Source organism: Eumetopias jubatus, unplaced genomic scaffold (assembly GCF_037043125.1).
Source record: "Eumetopias jubatus isolate StellerSeaLion01/CBP00866 unplaced genomic scaffold, mEumJub1_p1.0 scaffold_4, whole genome shotgun sequence".
Taxonomy (NCBI): Eukaryota; Metazoa; Chordata; class Mammalia; order Carnivora; family Otariidae; genus Eumetopias; species Eumetopias jubatus.
The window spans coordinates 173,375,617-173,397,143 of record NW_028274810.1 but is presented as its reverse complement, the minus strand read 5'-3'; the positions used below and the strand labels follow the sequence as shown (position 1 = coordinate 173,397,143).

At 40.1% G+C, this 21,527-nt stretch overlaps 1 protein-coding gene across 6 annotated transcripts in view; it reads right to left on the bottom strand.

The window, feature by feature from the left end:
- Positions 1-642: 642 nt before the first annotated feature.
- Positions 643-21,527, bottom strand: part of PDE7A (phosphodiesterase 7A) — a 207,983-nt gene continuing 187,098 nt past the window's right edge. For 3 of the 6 annotated variants that reach the window (XM_088022822.1, XM_088022823.1, XM_028110128.2), the window contains 8 exons: positions 17,480-17,575; positions 15,583-15,683; positions 9,794-9,925; positions 9,514-9,605; positions 7,256-7,400; positions 6,379-6,475; positions 5,577-5,657; positions 643-2,449 (listed from right to left, as the gene is read on the bottom strand). In XM_088022822.1, coding sequence (XP_087878948.1) covers positions 2,241-2,449; positions 5,577-5,657; positions 6,379-6,475; positions 7,256-7,400; positions 9,514-9,605; positions 9,794-9,925; positions 15,583-15,683; positions 17,480-17,575 — 953 coding nt within the window. In that variant the 3' untranslated portion in view covers positions 643-2,240. The other 3 variants (XM_028110135.2, XM_028110144.2, XM_028110152.2) reach the window with 3 other exon arrangements.

Genomic DNA, 21,527 nt, shown 5'->3' with positions numbered 1-21,527 from the left:
ACAATATTTTGGATCTATTGGAATGTTAATAAAATAATTCCATCTGTTTCTTTTTCCTTTTTAAAATGTGGCTAGTAGAAAATTGATACTTCACTTACATGGCTCACATGATATTCCTAATGGACATCACTCTTCTATGCAAATAATGACAGTATGTCTGATTTTAAAATTTGTACTATGTCCTTTCTAATGAATTGGAGTTGGGAAGACACAGGAGAGTCCCAGTGGTGCCTGTCTTACACTGATATCAAATCAAGCCGAACGAAGTGGCCATATCTTACTACTCTACTTTAAAAAGGCCAACAGAACTAGTATTTTAGTCCTGGCAAGAGGCGCTGGTGTCTTATGCAATTCCCAACTGTGGGCACAATAAGGCTGTGGAGTCAAGAGGCCTGAGCTCAAAGCTGACTTCTACCTTGTATTAGTCAGAACTCAGAGCCAACTACCCAACCGGGCCGCTCGCTCCCGCTTGAGGTGCAGGTAGCGGAACATAACCCCAAAGGATTGTGCCTGCACCTAGCTCTGCCTAAGTAAATACCTGATGAGTGAATGCTAGAACCAAGAAGCTAAATCTCTGACTTCTAATTGTTTAGCGTTATGATTTCCAAAAGACTGAGTTGTAAGGTAAATATCAAAGATAAATATGTGAAAAGATAGGTTTTTATTCATCAAAAGTTAACAGCAACAGGCACATATTAAAATGAGTATGGCAAAGCCTTTGACAAATGGCTTTACACTCAAGCTTTCTCCCAAGGAAATGGCTGTTGCAACAATGTAAACATAATCGATAAACAGTCTTTTACAGTAACAAGGGAAATACAATTGAACTAAAAGAAAGCACCGGTTTCTCTTAAAACTAGATTACAGTTGTGCTTACTATACATAAAACAATTTAAAACAAATTACAAAAGTGGAATGTTTGAAGTTTAAAATTAGTCCTTAGATTTTGTCCTAGAAAACATCTGTTCACATCAAAAGGCCCATCAAAGGGTAACGTTTCATCAAAGGGAGGGACAAGAAAACAATGCACTTTTTTCAAATCAAAACAAGAAGTTTGGTCACTTAGCTTTGTGCATAGTTAAGGCAACTGGAGCAGTCTGTTACAGCTCACCTACCTTCCCCTCCCCCAGTGTGGCTGCGCATTGTGTCACATTCTAAAATAATAAATAAAAGCTTACATTTCAGACCCTTTCCCACGTGGATAAATATAACACATGCACAGTCACACATGCACAAACATGCACGCGAACATACGTCCACACATTCACACACAACATACCTCTCACTCACTGCAGCGAAAGGGACTTTAGTACCCTTGCTCTGAAGGACACACTTCCCCATCCCACTTTATTTCAGATTGGCAAATACCCTGAGCTGATTATGGTGTTTTAAACATTCCACCTTTTTCTTGCATGTGCAGGTCAAGTGTACAGTAGTGAAAACAACATGCAATGTCTTCACTGCAGAATCATAACACAGCTAGGACATTGGTGTTCTTCCCCTCCCGCCCCAAATTAAAAACTAATAGTTAAAAAAAATTGCATTGCCAAACAGCACTGGAGGGAAAGCTCAGCGGTACTCTATGAAAAATGCTCAGTTTCCAGTGCGCAAAATAAAACTATAGCAAATGGGAGGCTTTGGTGGCATCCAAAGAAGAAAAAAGGCAAACCAGGGGGAAAGAGCTGCAGTTTCAGTTTGATCTTTGAAATTCTTAGTGGTTCCTTCACAATCCTGCTCCAAGGCAATTTAGAACCAGTATTTCAGAGTTGATTTGTAAACATCGAGTCTTGCAGGAGGCAGCAGAGGCTGGGCACTTCACATTTCCATGTTCTCCGAGAGAACTTGGGGGAAGGTACAGACACACAATGTTGCATCAGACTGCTTAAATTCCAGGAGGTCTCTGCTGAAAGATACAGTTCAAGTTTCGTGGTTCGAGGAACAAATGCTTTTAAGAGACTCGTGGCACACCGCAAAACTTCCTGTTACTCCTTTCCGGTTCGCTCCTGCTGGGCTTTGCATATTCAAGGTTTCACACGAAAGCCAAATGCATATTGCTGTATGTTCAGGTCTTAGAATTAAAAAAGTGGGGTCACATGATCCGAGAGAGGACGCCTCGGGAACAAATAACTCTGGCCTCGTTCCTTCGGAAACCTTGGCAGGCCAAGAGAACGTCCTCTCGAGACCCCATTTCACATTTCTAAAATCCGGCAGGAGGCAGTCTGTCCCACTGCTTCTGGGGGCTACGATAACCGATTTTCCTGAGGTAATAACTGTGAGTTCAACTCCTCGAACGCAGCATCCGTGTCCTCACTGGTGGACTGTTCCCTCTGCAGCCCCTTCCAACTGGCTTTGTTCAGCCCCATATGTCCGAGCATTGTCTGTGAGAGCCTGGTATTGGAAAACCTGGCCCATTCCGTGAATAAAGGCTCCGCTAGGTAAGTCATGAAACCTTGAGAAAGTAAGAGAAAAGGGGCATTAACATAGATTCTGAAACTTTATCTTCAAAACATCTCGCCAGTGTTTATTCTCGTTAAGTCCTAATCCAACATTACCTAAGTTTTCAGCGTGTGTGTGTGTGTGTGTGTGTGTGTGTGTGTAAATTTACCTAACCTCTCCGAAGAACCTATTAAGTAACTCAATGGAACTTGAAGTAAAGGTGAACTGACAAACACATCAAATCTTTTCTGACGATTCCTCTCAGCTGCACGACCACATGCTATTGAGCAAACACTCAGTGGCCCTCTCAGCTCTGCGGAAAGCAGGACGGACCGTTCCAAGGAGACAGCTGGAGGCAAAGAGGGGTCTCTTCCAGGCCTGTGGCTGATGAGGCGGGAACAGAAGCAGCACGGGTGCGGCCTGCTCCACTTTACCGCCTCAGGGATGGCAATCTTCACACCTGGTCATGCTTACAACTGGTCACTTTATTTAAGTCAGAATTTGTGGAGCCAAAACTCATGACAAAATGCAAATTCTACCCATGCTATGAAACACTTTTTAATTTTAAATTTGCTTCACCTCCAGAACTTTTTCTCAAAAGACCATGTGGACCGCAGGCAACAAAAAAATCTGGAATTAAAGCAATTAGCACCTACTACTTTTAATTAGACAAGTGTACAAATTGTGGTATCTGAACTAGTAGTTACTACTGGAAATAAGGCCTTCTTCCATTCCCTCCGCACATACTAACTGAGAACCGACTGCCAGGCCCTGCTGTAGGGTGGCCAGGAATAGAGCGGTGAATAGACAGACAAGATGTGCCCTCAAGGAGTTGTGCTCTGGTGAAGAGAAAGAGATAAAAGAGAAAATGTCATCCCCGCAGTCAAAGCAGCAGCTTTTTGGGAGCTGTCCTCACACCACAGTGTCGGGTTGAACCAGCACCCAAAGCCCCCGTCCTTTCTAGGTGCCAGAGGGAAGTCGTGAGCGCCTGGAGTTTTATACCCAAATGCAGAACCTTATTATCAGGGTTTTACATGAGTTTCATCTTATTTGATTCACCCATTATTCCAACTGGTTGAGAGCTTCTGGATCTTGCCTGTAAGATCCAACAATCCAGAAGTATTACTTCTGGCTCTAGGTTAATCTCCTTTTAGCTCTTAAGTACCTGGTAAAAACGAACGGGCCGGGGTCCTGGACACAGAGCCCTGCAGCGCCCTCTCGGGGGGTGGGGTGCTCCTCGTCAGCTGCCCGGGAGCCCCCTGCTGTTCTAGCCCACGGCCTCTCTTACCTCCACACACACCACAGGACACCGTGTCAGATGCCTTACTCAGCCAGGACATGACCTTTTCTTGTTTAACAAAACTAGTACTCCTATCAAAGAAGGAAACTGCATTAATTAAACATGACTTCTACTTACTGACCCTATGCTGGCTCCGAGTAATTGCAGTATTTGTAGTCATATGATTTACCCTAGAAATCTAACCTTTCCAAGGCTTTTTTTTTTACCTGGGGTTTGATGTCAAAAAGACCAATAGCTGTGAACTGTATAAACTGGGCAAACTCTGAAAAAGTGGCTACTAGCAGTACTTCCTAGGGTGGCTGTGAGGAGTCAGCAGATGTCAACTTTTACCATCATCTCCCGTAAAATCTTGGTCCTTCAGATAACTTTACCTAGAACTGTCCAACACGGACAAGATCTATAGATGGAAATGAAGAGTTTAAGGGATCCGGCTTCTTTTCCCTTTCAAAAAAATGCAATTTTAAAAAACCTCGTTTTAAGTTCCCTCATTAACCGAGGGAATTTCCTCGGGCAAAAGAACGTGAAAGTAAGCTCCGGAGACGCCGCTACCCACTCTCCTATCTTTGATTCAATCCCCTTTGACCACGTTTCACCTGGTCTTTGCCTTTCAAGACTTTTCTACTTGAGATTCCAGGCACAACAGACCTGCTTCTTAACTGTTTTCTCATCCTCCCCAAAGAAAGCGCCGCCCCCAGTGAAGCTCCCCGGCTCCCTGGGCGCCGGCAGCCCTGCACTCTCCCAGGCCCGGCTCTTCGGCTTCCCTGCCTCCCGCCCTCTGCACTCAAGTCCCTTACTTCCAGCCGTCTTCCACGTGACCATCCTCGGCAGGTACAGTGTGAGCATTCCATTTCTGAATTTCTCACCCGACGGCACAGGCCTCTCTTCAAAGTATTATGCCACAGAAGCATGTTATCTTCAGAAAGATAAAGTTCCCAGAAAGTCAGAAGTTTGTGTCCACACTTCTTTACGTTCCCTAATGCTCCAAGGCCCTACTCAACACCAGCTACCAAAACCATACTCGTCCCTCAATACCTTGCTGACCTGTCCCTCCGCACACTGTCCTCCTACTTTACACTCAAAACCCCACTGCCCCCTCCTCTGCTCCTGCTGCAGTCACAGCACATCCCTCCCGTGTTTTCCATCACAGCATAACTAACGGTTCTCAAGTGCCCCCTGCCTCCAGGGCTGGGGCCTGGGAGCCAGGAGAGACATGGATCTGGTGCCCCGAGGCCTGGGAACGGGGCGGCTCTGCCTGCAGAGAGTGGAACATGGCTTCTGGAGGGGGTGGCTCTTCCAGAAAAACGAGTCCAGCAGACAGATGGGAAGGATGGCGAGGCAGAAAGAGTGAAGGGGCATTGCGTATTTGGGGAACAGGGCCGAGTCCCAAGCAGCTGTGGGTGCGCGAGGGGCAGCTGCTGGGGAGCAGGGGCGCATGCGGGAGGCTGCAGAATGAGCCAACAGCGGAGCTACAAGACACAACAAGGAAGCGGTGGCGGAAACTGGTCTTCACGCTATCATCCTGCTTGCTTGCTTCAGAATGGCAATGCCAGACTCAGGCAGAAGCAACTTCCACACGGGCAAACCATGTATTCTTCCAGGGTTACAACACACACAAAGTTACCGCTACCTACTTTGCAAAAACCATGGATTTTAGGACCTAAGATCAAATGACAGCAAATTATAAGAGCCAAAAATGGGAAAAACTGGTAAAATGTCTTCAATTAAAAACTAAAAATGAGCACAATTTTAATATTACATGTTTCAAATGTGTATCTCTTCTTGACAAAATTAAAGTCAGTGGCATTTTTCTAACCAGCTATGTCTAAGTATGCATAGTTACCGATCTGGATGTTGGCAATAGATTCAGTCCGACGATCACAGAGTGGACTCACACCCAAATGATACTTCTTTTCTATATCTCCTAAAATTAAAACAAAACAATTATTCATGTGGAACACACCTATTGCTTAAGTATATAATCAAAGTCTTCGTCTTAACTTCTACATTCCTTAGGAAAACACGACACACTTAGTCCTCCTGAGAGGATGGATTCTAAATCAGTTCTTTTTTAAATTTTTAAGTTATTCATAGAGAGAAAAGGTTGCCAAGCTGATATCCTATTTTAAATGGAGAAGATGAAAAATTTCACTAGGTGTTACCCCAAGACTGTAATTCTGTCAGCGTTTTAATTTAAAACTTAAGATTTCTAAAAGGAAGGTACATGAAATGAAGATTCTTGGTTCCTGGCTTTAAATCACTAAAAATATCCTGCATGTTCATACGGCCATACATTCCACATGGGACAAAGATGGAACAAGGTCAGGAAATCTTTTTGCAGAGCAAAATTTCCAACCAGATCTACGTCTATTTATAAATGCATACATATATTCACATTTGATCATTTCAAAAGCAAACTGCTAATTTCCAAAACAGATGCTCAATTTGTACATTATTTGTTCTATGTACATCTCGTGCTCGCTTCGGCAGCACATATACTAAAATTGTTCTATGTACATCTACTATGAACTGTCACTAAAAATACCAAGCATCTCTTGCTGGACTCCTGTAAATGTCCGAGTTAATTTATCCACGTGATGCTAAAAACGGAACTGAAAAGACTATCACTCAAAACTGTAACTTGCCTTGATGGAAGAATTCCTCTGTTACTTTCTCACTCCACTGCTTGCTTAATTCCCAGGTCCGACACGGGTTACAAATATCAGCACATTTCAAAGCCATCTAGCAAGCAAAATATTTAAAGTCTTTTAAGAAAAAAGTAAAATTTCAATTGCACAAACTTCAACATGCTCTAATCATGGGAAAAACAATATCTTAATAAAGAAAAAGAAAATACTGCAATAGAAAATTCATTGTCTTTTATATTCATTTCATGATGCCGTTAGGGCTATCAATTATTTCTGCCGGAATGCTGAAGGACTGCTCATCTAATGACACGTTATTAATACCCAAGAGCCAAGCAGGAGGACTGGACTAAACATTAAGCTACAAAGAAATCATCTGATTGTCTCTCATTTTTAGATGTAAGAATTGATTCAAATGTTGTTTGTTGGTCAGCACCCTCATCTCGCGAAAACTGTTTTTGTTAGAAATCTCAAATATGAAAACCACAAAAGTAATGGTGCTTTCCTTTTTTTTAGATTTTATTTATTTGAGAGAGAGAGTACCTGTGAGTGCACAAGCAGGGGGACCTGCAGGCAGAGGGAGAAGCAGACTCCCCACTGAGCAGGGCACCTGATGCGGGGCTCGATCCCCGGACCCTGGGATCATGACCTGAGCTGAAGGCAGGTGCTTAACCGACTGAGCCACCCAGGTGTCCCATCAATGGTGCTTTCCTAAGGAGGAGATTAACCTTTGGGAAAGTGTTTCACTAACGGAAGGAGATTCCACAACTTTCCCTCAAGATTTGACCACTCTGAAAGCTACCTCAGAAGATTTTGTTTTTATTCTAATGGTTATGCAATTTATCTAGAAAGAGAATCTTTCCCAGCCCCATTTTACCTGTAAAACCAAATGCCTATGCCTGGCATCTTCTAGGCATAAGTCACCTCTGTCCAAATGGGACCTAAACAATGACAGATACTCATTTTGGCGACTGATGTCTGTGGCTAGTATCAAAGCACCTATCTGAGTCTCCATTTGTTGCCTGGAATTAGAGAAATATAAAGAGAAAATACAAGACTTTCAATTAAATAGTTACTTCTTGATTTATTTTTCTTAAGCTTAACACTAATTGCCGTTCAAGTTTTAACCCATCCCAAAAAAATGAATTTTACAGAATGCATTTTAAAAAACCTACTAAAATAATCAAAACTAAAACCAAAGCTTGTAGGAAAATACCAACATGCATACATTCTGAAAAGAGAGCTTTTATTTTGCCAACCAAGGAGGAATTATTTGCCTTCAAGAAAATCTATATGAGATTGGTATGTTATTTTAGAAAATTCTTTGCTGGGATGTGCTGAGGGTAAACAACTCTGGTGTCTGAGATCTGAAAGGCAGAAGGTTGGTTCAAATGGAGAAAGAAAAGCCCATTCAACAACGAATTCTTGTAGGTATTTTGACTAAGATGCCTGATTATATATTGATAAAATCCCACCAAACAATCTGATAAAGTTTATTTATTTATTTTCAAGATTTTATTTATTTGACAGAGAGAGAGACAGCGAGAGAGGGAACACAAGCAGGAGGCGTGGGGTTGGGAGAGGCAGGCTTCCTGCGAAGCAGGGAGCCTGATGTGGGGCTAGATCCCAGGACCCTGGGATGGTGACCCGAGCCGAAGGCAGATGCTTAACGACTGAGCCATCCAGGTGCCCTGATAAAGTTTAGATAAAATTGTATTTTCAGGGTCAAATTCAAGAATCAAAATTATCTGAATGAATATCCAACTTTTCTGGAAAGGAAAAGGTAACGTGTTAATACAAATACATTATATCATTCTTAAAACTGTTTCAAGTCAAATAAGAGAAATAAACTTAAAAAAAAAAATCCCTGCCTTTTTCCCCCTCAATGGGCCATGGCAAACATTATCTATGTATAAAGATCTGTAAAGACCTGTCAACAGCTTAAAAGGCTCACAATATTGGATATTAAATAAAACAAACCCTAAATAAAGGAAACATGAAAGAATGCTATTACGCAGTGTTCCTTATTTTCAGTTTTAACAACAGGGTTAATCATCAAATGTAAAACATGACAAAAAGGGAATAAAGCAAACATTTTAATCTGCCTTAATCAAGAAAAAGATAATTTATATATATAAAAACTATGGTTTAAGCAATTTTCATATTTGTACTACGGCAAGAAACAATTTTACTTACCAGAAGTATTGTCATAACTCCAAATGGTATCCGTGAATAAAGATTTAAAAAAATAAAAAATAAAGTCCAGCTTTTTTCTCATGGTCATTACACAAAATACTTAAGTTTTTAAAATAAAGTTGTTTTAAATTATGAAAGGGAAAAAGGAAAGAACTATGATAGTGACTTAAATTTTAGTACCCAAACATATTTTTATGCCTCACCTTGTTTCCTAGAGTTAGATGGTTTACACCCATTTACATGGTTTTCTTAAGTGGATCTTCTGTCAGTGAGGCATTAGTAAAAGCTTTTGTTTGTGGATCAATAAGAGATTTTGTTAACCACCATCATATTGGGCTCATTTGCACTGATGCTTTTTATTGGGCTTTCAAATGGCCTGCTTAACATTAAATGGTCTTTACTTAAAAAATTAGTATTTCCTGTTCTTTCCATCACTATTTTATCCTATAGCTAGCTCCAGAAGTGACTCCAGGACTATGCTACTGAACTACAAAGCATCCTTTTTACTTGTTATCAGTTTTGGAAACTTCCTGAAGCTTATTTGAATGAGTGTATTAAACAGAATGATTAATTTCTTTATACCTAGAATTTCTTTACATCTAGAATTATTCAAATGAGCATAAAATGGAAATATGTAATACTATTTATATAAATAAGTAGTAAACTATGAGTCACTGTGTATTTGGAGTGAATTTTGTAATACTCAAATCTATGGGGTGAGCCATAAAAATTCACTAAAAAAATACTACTGTCTATACTGTAGAATAGGTTTAAATTACTAGAATTTTGATATAAAGTTGTAAAATCATTTAGCCATTAAATTTAACAAAAACTGAAAACTGTGGAACACCTGAATAATTTTTAAAACTTTATAAAATTGTTTTGCCAACTTAATCTCCATAGTTCGTAACAAATTAAATGTATCTTACTCCAGCCTACCTGCTTTCTGATGGCATATGTGAGAATAAACCAGATTCTCTCAATAATCCCACTGCAGATCTCCAGTGGTGATTTTCCAGTACTGAGGTATTCTACAAAAAAAGGGCATATCTGAGTTATTTAATGGTAAGCCTCTTCCTGAACGTAAAGAGTTATTTGTAGGTAATATTAATCTGGTTAAAATTCTAACATTCGTTGAGAATCTGTTTACGACTTTGACTCCATTAAAACATTTTCCAGAATGCAAGAATATTAAATTGCATGCTAAAATTGTACTAACCTTGTACAGAGTTGCCAAGTAATGGTTAGTTTTAATAAGGAAAGGTTGATTAACACCTGGATGGTCCAGATCGTGAGTGGCAGCCGCAATTAAGCTCAGCAAGACATCCCAAGGGGTTACAGAACTGGCAAGCTGAAGTGTGACAAAAGAATTAATACAGTCATGTCTGAAATAAACTCAGTACCATTACAGTAGTTTTGAATTAGCCCCAAATAGTAGTGTCGAGTCTCCTCCTCCTTCATGTTTTTCAGACTGTACATGAAGACCACCGGATGCCTGCCAGCTGATGTCCTTGTCCTGACACTGGGATCATAATGATGGGCGGGCATCCCTTCCTGTGTGGAGTTCATGGACCTCGTCCTTATACTGTTTCATCTTAAACAAGCTTACTTAAGGTGACAGCTAAAACATAAACCACCTTTTTGAGAAATGGGTTTAAAACAAACACAGGTTTGTCTATTGTTATTACTGTAGCCACCACCGAAAGAAGACCTATGACTGAGGGTACTTATCTGTCAACAAATTGGTTACTGGACCTCAATTAGGAATCCAAAATATAAGGTTATTTCTGAGGTACTAATGTTTAAGGAAGCTACTGAGTAATCATGGAGAAGTCTATGCCCAGTGTGTAATAAAATCCTCTCCCAACGGATGGATACATTCAGAATAGCATTCACAATGTATTCACCTCAGAAAAGGCAATCTTGTAAGCTAGCAATTATGTTACTCTCAATATTCATTGCTAATCTTAGCTGATGCAATAAAATAATCACAAGAAGTTTATTACCTGGCTGAAACTATCAGTGATAAAATAAATAACTGAAATTGTCAATGGTAAGAAATGATCACCTGCGTATATCAACGGCTTTTCATCAAGCACCTCTCATTTTCTGGCCAACTTCTACTCATCTTTTAGGGCCTGACTCCTCTGACCAGATCTACCTTGTTCTCTGCCTCCAGCCCCTGAGCAAGCAAATGACTGATCTGTGTTCCTACAACACCTCAATGTCCTTGCCATAGTAACACTCTGCAGAGCATACTTTTATTTCGGTTAACATTAGGGCAATGCTCTCTACACTTGTGTGATCCTGTGTCCTACCTAACAGTAAAATATTTTGACCATATACCCCCAATACAGTTATACTTACTGATTATGATACTGCATTAATATATATTGCACATGATAAAACAGAGGTGAAAGTTGAAAAATTTTAAATTATGAGATAAAAAATAAATTTAGATAAAAATTCTAACTTTTTTTTTTTCCTATACCAGAATGGGCTTTTTCCTATCCCCTATGTCAAGCTCATCTCAGACTGGGAAAAAAAAAAAAAAATCACCATCTGAGGTCTTGAATCCCCTGGAAAACTCTAAGTTGTTTGGAGGCAGAAAATCTGCATTATTTTGTATTATCTACAATTGCTATATGGAGAGGCTCAATGAATGGAGAGGATGGTGAAGAAAATGATTTCTTCTTTAGGATATGCAAAAGTATTTAAAAAAAAAAAAGATATTTAAAGCACTGCTTACTAATCAAGATACAAAGGAGGCATACTCTGTGGGCAGCCTGCATCTAAAACAACCTTCCCGGGCGCCTGGGTGGCTCAGTTGGTTAAGCGACTGCCTTCGGCTCAGGTCATGATCCTGGAGTCCCGGGATCGAGTCCCACATCGGGCTCCCTGCTCAGCAAGGAGTCTGCTTCTTCCTCTGGCCCTCTTCCCTCTCGTGCTATCTCTCATTCTTTCTCTCTCAAATAAATAAAATCTTTAAAAAATACAAATAAAAAAATAAATAAAACCTTCCCTTCCTGACAGAGACGTGTGGGCATGGCTGTGGACATCTTATGAACATGTAATTTATTAAGCAATATGCAGAGATATCATATTCTTATGGTAATTAAAACAGAGGGGAAGTGGCAGAAGAATAGACATGTACTATCCTGGGAGAATATAGTAATCCAGAATGAGACTTAATAAAAAAATTAATGTATCATTACACAGGACATCAAACAATCTCAGGTAGATTTAAGAGTTGACCATTAAAAAGAGAAACATGAGAAGGAACAACTGAATTTTTTAAAAGTCCTGTGAAGGGAGAGTAAGTTCTAAGTTGAAAACAAATCCTCTCTCGCTGTGTCTCTCCCTGTCAAATAAATAAAATCTTAAAAAAAAAAAAATAAAGAAAAATCCACATTAAAAAAAATTCTTGAATAAAAATGTAACATTTCTGCTTGTAAAAAATTTTTCATCAGAAAGAAAACTTTATGAGCTTTATAACAAAGACAATGACATTAATACATTTTTTTAAAAGATTTTATTTATTTATTGGACAGAGAGAGACACAGAGAGAGAGAGGGAACAGAAGCAGGGGGAGAAGGAGAGGGAAAAGCAGGCTTCCTGCTGAGCAGGGAGCCAGATGTGGGGCTTGATCCCAGGACCCTGGGATCATGACCTGAGCCAAAGGCAGACGCTTAACGACTGAGCCACCCAGGCGCCCCAATACATTTTTTTTTTAAGTGAATTAAAACCAAAGGCAAATGTTATTTCCATTCCTGTGACTGTATCTGGTAACGCTGGACTGTACCAAGCCATGTGAAGAACAAACTGCAAATCATCTGATGTCTATGAGGCAGACTTCACCTGTATCTGCAAAGCTATCATCAGGGCCCTTTTTCAAACAGAAAATTAGTAATGGTGAGTTTTCCTGTGTTCCATGAAAAAAACCTCACTGTTTTTATTGTTGCTATTAAGTGCTAATAGGCTCAAGTGGAACAAAATTGTTATCTACGTAAGTTCAGCTGGGAAAACATAAAAAGTAAACACTAAAGTTAGAGGTGATGCAAGTACAGAGAGAAGCAACTTTTCCGTAACTTTCTAACAATTTTGGGGGCTTTCAATATTTTTCACTTACAGTCCAGGTTTAGCTCTTACACAGAAATCATACATAACAACTGAAGGCAGGTTTCTCACTAAATGCTGTATCCAAGCCTTTCTATTTACGATTCCCTCTGTGCCTGCATCTTTCTACGGCTGACTCCCCCCTCAAATTTTCCCTTTAGGTTTCGGTGTTTTCTGACTACTCTACCTAAAGCCGTAAATGCTTGCCATCCACTGGTCACTCTAAAGCACATGCTCTATTTCACTTTCTCCATAGCAGTAATTACAACAATATATGACAACATCCTAAAGATATTTATTTATTTTTCAGAGAGGGAGGGAGAGAGCGAGCATGAGCAAGGAGAGCGGCAGGCAAAGGGAGAAGCAGGCTCCCCTCTGAGCAGAGAGCCTGATGCGGACCAGGACCCTCGATCCCAGGACCCTGGGGTCATGACCTGGGCTATAAAGCAGATGCTTAACTGACTGAGCCGCCCAGGCGCCCCATATGTCAACATTTATTTAACGACTGCCTCCCCCACCGGGACCTTTTCTGTCCTGTTTACCACTGGATTCCTAGCACTAGGAAAACGTACTTAATGAATGAATGAAAGCACTTGAAAGCATGATGCCACACGAAAGCCTGGGAAGTAAAAAAATTACAATCTTAAGGCTTTTTTTAAAATGCATTTTTAAAACTTTGAGGGATTCTGTTTTAAAATGTAAACTACAATAAAGAAGGGAATTCTTGCATATGAGGGCTCAGTGATTTTATCTGTCTCCTTCAATGGAGCTTTGACTAAGTTCACTGAGTATGTTAACGATGAAAAGTTTTTAAAAGAATTATCAGAGCTACACAGGCAAAAAAAAATGTTTAAAAATTAGTATTGCCAGAGCTGCACGGGTAAGACTGTTCCTCATTTTTATCCACAACTTCCCCCTCCTGCACGTTCTCTGCCCCTCTCGCAGCGCCCACGGCCTGGCACCAGCCCTACCTTCTGCGCCCCTGGATTCTGGTTGGGTGTGGCCAGTGGAAGACAGGAGCGGAGAAGCCTTCACAGACGTGTTCACTAGGTTAATTAACTTCCTTTGTCTCACAAAACAGGACACTTAACCTTCATCATTCCATTTACCATTCCATTTACTGTATGGTGATTATTTATTAATTTCTCCCGAATAACTCTCAAACAGAGGCTTCAGGCTTGGCCCAGAGTTTTTCTAAAGTTCAATTAAAAAATTGGGGCACTTGGGAGTATACATTTGTCAAAACTGTACCCATGATCTCTGACAAATAAATAAATAAAATCTTAAAAAAAAATTTTAAAAAAGGGACGCCTGGGTGGTTCAGTTGGTTAAGCATCTGCCTTCGGCTCAAGTCATAACCCCAGGGTCCTGGGATCGAGTCCCGCATCCGGCTCCTTGCTCTGCAGGGAGCCTGTTTCTCCCTCTGCCTGCCGCTTCCCCTGCTTGTGCTCTCGCTCTCCCTGACAAATAAATAAATCTTAAAATTAAAAAAAAAAAAACTGTACCCATGAAATGTATACATTTTATTATTGCACATAAGTGACACCACAATAAAGTTGCTTTTTAAAGAAAGTCGTGATGTGGGGCGCCTGGGTGGCTCAATTGGTTAAGTGCCCAACTCTTGATTTCAGCTCAGGTCATGACCTCAGGGTTGTGGGATAGACGCCTGTGTCAGGCTCCACGCTAAGCGGGGAGTCTACTTGGGATATTCTCTCCCTCTCCCTCCCCCTCTGCCGCTCCCCCCCATGCATGAGCATTCACACTAAAATAAATAAATCTTTAAAAAAAAGTCATGATGTATATACTTTAAAAATTGGGGTATTTTCACATATTCCACAATCTCTTGAAAAATCAGAAGATGAGCAATCACATGGCTATATTCTCAAAGTTGGCATCAACTAGCACAAACTGGTTTAGTCAGGCTGCTTTCCCTTCTAATGTCTAGCCAGAATTCAGATCCCAGGGGAGAAGAGTTTAGAAGCAGAGCTAAGAGTAAGCCAATGTAATTTCAGAACACTCGGGTAGGAAACGTCCACGGGCAAACGTGGCTTTCTGTTATCATCTCCAGTTGATGATTCCCGCATCTGTATCTCCAACAGATTCTCTCCTATGCTCCAGAGTCTTTGATCCAACTCTCTAGTCGACATCTCCATTTGGATATCACCCAAATACATTAAATTCCACATATCCAAAATGGAACTCCTCATTTCTACCAGCCTTAGCCTCAAAACTTTCTCCCTTTTCTACGTTCTTTCTCTCACAGAATTCCACCTTCTACTCTGCTGCCCCATGCAGTCTTCATCGACTCTTCTCCCTATTTCCCTCCCCCACATGCATGCAGACACCATAACCTGGGCATTCTAACTCCCAAGAGATCTTACAGACCACCCACCTCTCTCCTTCCCCAAGGCTACTTGTCCTAGCTTGGGCCACCAGGCTCTTTCATGGTGCATCGAAATCAAACAGCTCCTGACAGGCATCCATTTTCCTGGTCTTGTCAGATTCATTTTTACACCACAGGATAGTTTTCTAAAGTCTCCTGTTTCCCTTCTGTAGCTCCCCATTCATTCACTGAACTGGACTAATGCTGTCCAGCCCTCATGGAGCTCACAAGGAGCTTGGTGTAAATGCCAGTGTCTTAACATAGCACTGGGGGAGGGGGTGCCTAGGATCTGGACCTTCCTTGCCTGGACTTCTCTAGCCTCACTTTCAACAATCACCCAGTTCTCCAGCTGCTGCACTTACAAATATAACCACGATGGGAAACTTGATCCAGCCAGGTCTCATTCTTGTGAAGGAAGCCTCCCATTTTGAGTCAAATCACTAATTTAAGGAAAAGTATTTGAAAGTAAGTCAAAGGAATTTTCTTAGGATTTTCACCCAGCACCTTACCTTAGGTTCTTTTAAGTAACAGTGCATGGCCTGAGTAACATCTGCAGCATGGACTGCATTGTGGTAAGGGTTTTGACTGTGGTAATCTTCTTGAATCATAACTGCAAAGAAAAAAGACCCCAGATTTCACTGTAGGTGAGAAGCATGTACAAATACAAAAATTAGGATGATTATGAGTTTTCCACTTAAAATTTTCATGTGGCTATCAGCTAACTGTTCAGATTCAGAGATGATAATCACCTCATAAGTCACATGTTTACCAAAGAATCAATACCATTTGACTGCAGACTTGTTTGCAATTTTCAGAAGGTATTCATGTCAAAACAATAAATATTTTTCTTTCAAAATGTGAATCTATCATTGTGCCAAACTCCCCTCTTTTAAGTGTAATTTTAAAAGTTTCTCAGTTTAACTAAAAAACACTGCAATTCATTCAATACATACTTATTGGACCAAGTACTGTTTTAGATTCTAGACATTTATCAGTGAACAAAAATCTATATGAAGGTAAAATAAGACAGTCATTTGGGGGTATATGAAAATGATCCATGAGGTAAGTTTCGGATCTGGCATTAGGTTTTCAGTAGTAGGGCTGGACCTTCTGCTAATCCTACTCTCTGCTCAGTGTCTGTTATGCTCTCATGAAAAAGCAGACTAGGATTAGGGTCGAGCTATCCCCACTGCCATCAGGCCGGCCATGCAGCCCTAGTAGCTAACACTCTAATCTACTGGTCACTAAGTAATGTGAACCAATTCCACAGTGGTAAACTATGACTCACCAGTGAGAAGGAAGGAGCACTGCAAATCTGTATTTACTTTAATCCATCCTTTCAAACAACTTTTTCATTATTCTTGTTAGTATCTATTCTTGTGTTTTATAATTTATATAATATATAACTATAGTATTACAGACATATAAATTATAAATAAATATACATGAAAAGTTTCTCTCAAGGGCCTAGGTAATAAATTTATCTTCGTTTGGTATTTAAAAGGAAAGAAAATATTATCTTCTTCTTTAAAAAAGTAAGAAATAATCCTCATGCTTCTTTTAACATATTTATTTGGTAAAAAACTTGAACTTTTTTCCTAGCAGAGCAGTCCTAAGCAAATATCACCAGGCATGTTTAAACATATTAAAAATAAGCTTTAAAGTGTACTGTAAAGAGATTTCTGGGATCAGAAAAAGAGAACACCTAAGCACAATGTACCTGATTTTTGAAAGCTTGAGCTTTCAACCTTTTTAAAAAGGACAGAAATGGTGTCATCTTTGTAACAAAGCTATGGTCAACTAAGAGACTGACTGCAGAAGTGTCCCACTTCGCCTTGCTCTCCAGCCATGGCTTTGAACCTTCAAAGCTTCCTGGCCGAGAGGTGTGTTCATCCCCATCTGATGTGCTTTGGCCAACAGGACGTTGTGGCGTGAAGGAGAGCAGTGCCGACACCGGGCTCCGGGGGTCTGGGGTCACCAGCTCTCTCCCAGAGACTGGCCACCACTCCTTGAACAAGCTCAGCTTGTTGTAAAATAAAATATTTCCTCCCTTTGTTTTTTAATGTGAATTTATTAAGGTGCCAAACTCCTCTGCCTCCTTTTAATTTAATGGGAGACCACGGAGAGCTGAGCCACACGAAGCCCAGTGTCCCAGCAGAGGTCCCAGGCAAGGCCCACGGAGCAGTCCACCTGCTGTCAACTGCAGGCACATAAATGAGCTCAGACGGACCACAAGCAGCATTCAATAGCCCCAGAGACTCAGCAGCTAAATAAAGGCGTGTCATTTCAAGCCACTAAATTTGGAGTAGTTTGTTTTCGAGCGATAGCTAACTGATATAACTGATGAAAATTTAAACAGGTTCTTGTTTAAATCTTATTACTGTTAAATGGGTTGAAATCACTTACCTAAAAATCTACGAAGTTTCATCATATCTAAATGGAAGTACTCAATTAATCCATGAAGACTAAATAAATGAAAGGTTAAACTTACTAGACTATTTCCTAAAATGAAAGAAGAAGAGATATCAGTAAGAAATACAGGCTCACATAATTGCATTGTGCTTCCAAATATGGGTTTTGAATATAAAACATGGAGAGTACAACTTCCTACTTTTTGTCTATCTAAGATTTATATTCTTTTATTTTACCAGCTATGAACTTTAAATATCACATCTTTTTTTCCATTCTAAGGGAAAAAACGGTTTTGTTTCGTTTTTCTATAACCAGATAAGCATTTTCAAATAGATCAATTTTTTGAAAGACACCAAAGTAATTACAATCAACAGAAAACTTTGAAAATTGTCCCACACTAAGTTGAATGCAACTTCCCAAAGCACCCAAAACATGGCTGCACTACCTTCAGCTACCCATCCCTCTACCATGGTGCTTTAACTGAACGAGAATGTCCAAAGTCAACTGCCTTAGCTGCACCGTGTTAGGTGGAGGTTGTGTTTATTCTTCAAGATACAGAGACAGGAGGAGGGATCGATGACTTCAAGATCAAAACTTTGAACTTGACCACTTGACTCCCCCACACTTGTAGCAAGAAATCTGAGTAGCTGCAAGGGGGGTGGGTAGTGGTCACAAAACTAAGCAGAATTCTAGGATTCTAAGTTCATGGTCAACACTACATAGAAGTCTTACTATGTTTTTCTAGTGAAATGGTTAACTGACCTCCTCAAATGCCTATTTTCAAGCCTTTTCTACTCTTCTCAAAACTTCTGACATACTTCCCCATTCACCCCCTCATTCTCAACAGGCTCAGACTTCAACAGAAAATATACAAGCCCTCAAGTTTCCTTTCCTTTTCAAAGCCAATCCCTCCACCCCTCCAGAGTTTCTCAGAAACCTTGCTTGGATATCCTACCAACACACCCCACATGCCTCCTCCATCCCAGTGAATCAAAATATCCCTCCTCAGTCATTCCCATATAGGGACATGCTCTAGATTTTCTTCTCTCTCAAACAACAAAGAATATCTGACTCTCTTGGCTCCCTCCCGAGTCACCCTCTCTATTCCCCTACACAACTAAATTTTCCAAAAGAGCTGATACATGACGTGGGGACTACCTCATCCTCAACTTCCACTCCTTTGTCACTGACAACGGAGTCAACACTAGTATAGAAAGTAAATTTGGAAAAACTACCATTGTTACAATGGTTAGTTTCTCTTCCAAGATGTGACTCTCCATTTTTTATACCTTCTATTATATTTCTCAAGGTTTCATAGACTTCCTCTATAGGACACATATGTTACTTAAAAAATGTATGTTAAAAAATTAACTTAATTGAAAAAAATGTAAGTTTTAAAGAGTTATGAGCTTATAATTTGTCAGCATTTAGACAATAATAACATAACCACGATTTTAGTGTTCTCTAAAGAAATCCATGATTCCTACAAAAATCTATAAAGCACTTAATATTCCCACATTGTATATTTATAGTAATAACATTTATGAAGAATTAAAAAGGACCACTGGGCTAACCTCATTGCCCAAAACCGCCTAAACAACTGTCAACAGAAGCCCATGGCTGAGGAAAAATATAAATTAACTGAAAAATATCTGAATGAGAAACCCTGGAAAAGATGAAGGCCAAAAGATGTTCTTTTTAAAAAACCTGACATATCAGGCTTTAAGTGAAAAAAAATTTTTTTAAATCTTTTAAGAAACTAAATGTTAAAATTGCATTCAAATCCTGGTAACACTCTATTGATATGAACAGGAGCCCATGCGGTTTGGAACCATTTGTGAAGAAGTGAGCTATCTTTTTGTTATCACTGCTATAACAACCAACTCTGACTTCATATTTCACAACGTATGTTCAAGCAAACAATCCAGTTAAAAAATAGGCAGAGGATATGAACAGACATTCTTCCAAAGAAGACCTACAGATGGCCCAGAGTTGGATGAAAAGATGCTCAATATCACTAATCATCAGGGAAGGCAAATCAAAACCATAATGAGGTATCACCTTACATCTGTCAAAAATTTATCAAAAAGACAAGAAGTAACAACTATTGGTGAGGATGTGGAGAAAAGGAAACACTCTTGCACTGTTGGGGGGAAGGTAAATTGGTGCAGTCACTCTGAAGAACAGTAGGAGGATCCTCGAAGAATTAAAAAGAGAACTAACATATTATCAATTCCACTTCTGGGTATTTATCCCAAGAAAAGTAAACACTAATTCAAAAAGATATATACACCCCTATGTTCAGTGCAGCATTATTTACAATAACCACGTTATGGAAGCAACCTAAGTGTCTGTAGACAATCTAAAGAAGATGTGGTATACATATACAAAGGATTATTATTCAGCCATAAAAATGAAGGAAATCTTTTTTTTTTTAAAAGATTTTATTTATTTATTTGAGAGAGAGAATGAGATAGATAGAGCACGAGAGGGGGGAGTCAGAGGGAGGAGCAGACTCCCCGCTGAGCGGGGAGCCCGATGCGGGACTCGATCCCGGGACTCCAGGATCATGACCTGAGCCGAAGGCAGTCGCTTAACCAACTGAGCCACCCAGGCTCCCAAAATGAAGGAAATCTTGCCATTTGCAATAACACTGATGAATTTTAAGAGCATTATGCTAAGTGAAATAAGTCAGACAGAGAAAGACAAATGCCATATGATCTAACTTATATGTGGAATCTTAAACAAAAAACCAAGTTCATGGGTACAGAGAATAAACTGGTGGTTGTCAGAGGCGAGGGTTGGCAATGTTGACAAAATAAGTGATGGAGGTCAAAAGGTACAAATCTCCAGCTATAAAATAAGTCTGGGGGATGTTATATACAGCATGGTGACTATAATTTATAATACTGTATTGCAGGCACTTGGGTGCCTCAGTCAATTAAGTGTCTGACTCTTGATCTCAACTCAGGTCTTGATCTCAGGGTTGTGAGTTCAAGCTCTGCATTGGCCTCCAAGCTGGGTATGAAGCCTACTTAAAACAATAAAATAAAGGTACTGTATTGTGTATCTGGAAGTTGCTAAGGGAGTAGACCTTAAAAGTTCTCATCACAAGAAAAAAATTGTAATTATGTACAGTGATGGATGTTAAATAAACTTTTTGTAATGTTTTAAATATATACATATATTAAATCACTACATTGTACACTTAAAGCTAATAAGATGTTATACATGTCAATTATACCTCAATTTATTTATTTTATTTTATTTTATTTTTTTAATTTTTTTTTAAAGATTTTATTTATTTATTTGAGAGAGAGAGAGAGAACGAGAGATAGAAAGCACGAGAGGGAAGAGGGTCAGAGGGTCAGAGGGTCAGAGGGAGAAGCAGACTCCCTGCTGAGCAGGAAGCCCGATGTGGGACTCGATCCCGGGACTCCAGGATCATGACCTGAGCCGAAGGCAGTCGCTTAACCAACTGAGCCACCCAGGCGCCCCAATTATACCTCAATTTAAAAATAGGCAGGAATTGCTGAAAATGGCAGAGTAGTAGGATCCTGAGCTCACCTCTTGCAATGAGTACACCAAAACTGCAAGTACATATAGAGCAAGTCTCTGAGAATGACCTGAAGACTATCAGAATAGCTCTTCCACAGCTAAAGATATAAAGAAAAAGCCACATCATGAGGGTAGGAGAAACAGAGATGTGGTTTGGTCAGAACCCACACCCCCAGCTTGGTGACCCACAAGCAGGAGGAATATCATAGGTATAGAGATCCTCCCTGAGAAGTGAAGGGTTCAAGCCCCACATCAGGCACCCACTGCCCTGGGGATCTGCACCAGGAAGACAACCCTCCATAACATCTGGCTTTGACAATCAGCAGGGCTTAGATCCAGAAGCTTTGAAAATCAGCAAAGCTTAATTCCAGGAGAGCTGGAAGACTATGGGAAGCCAGGATTCCACTCTTAAAGGGCCTGCACACAAACTCACTTGCTTGAGACCAGCACAGAGGCAAGAGTTTAAAGAGTACTTGGGCGATAA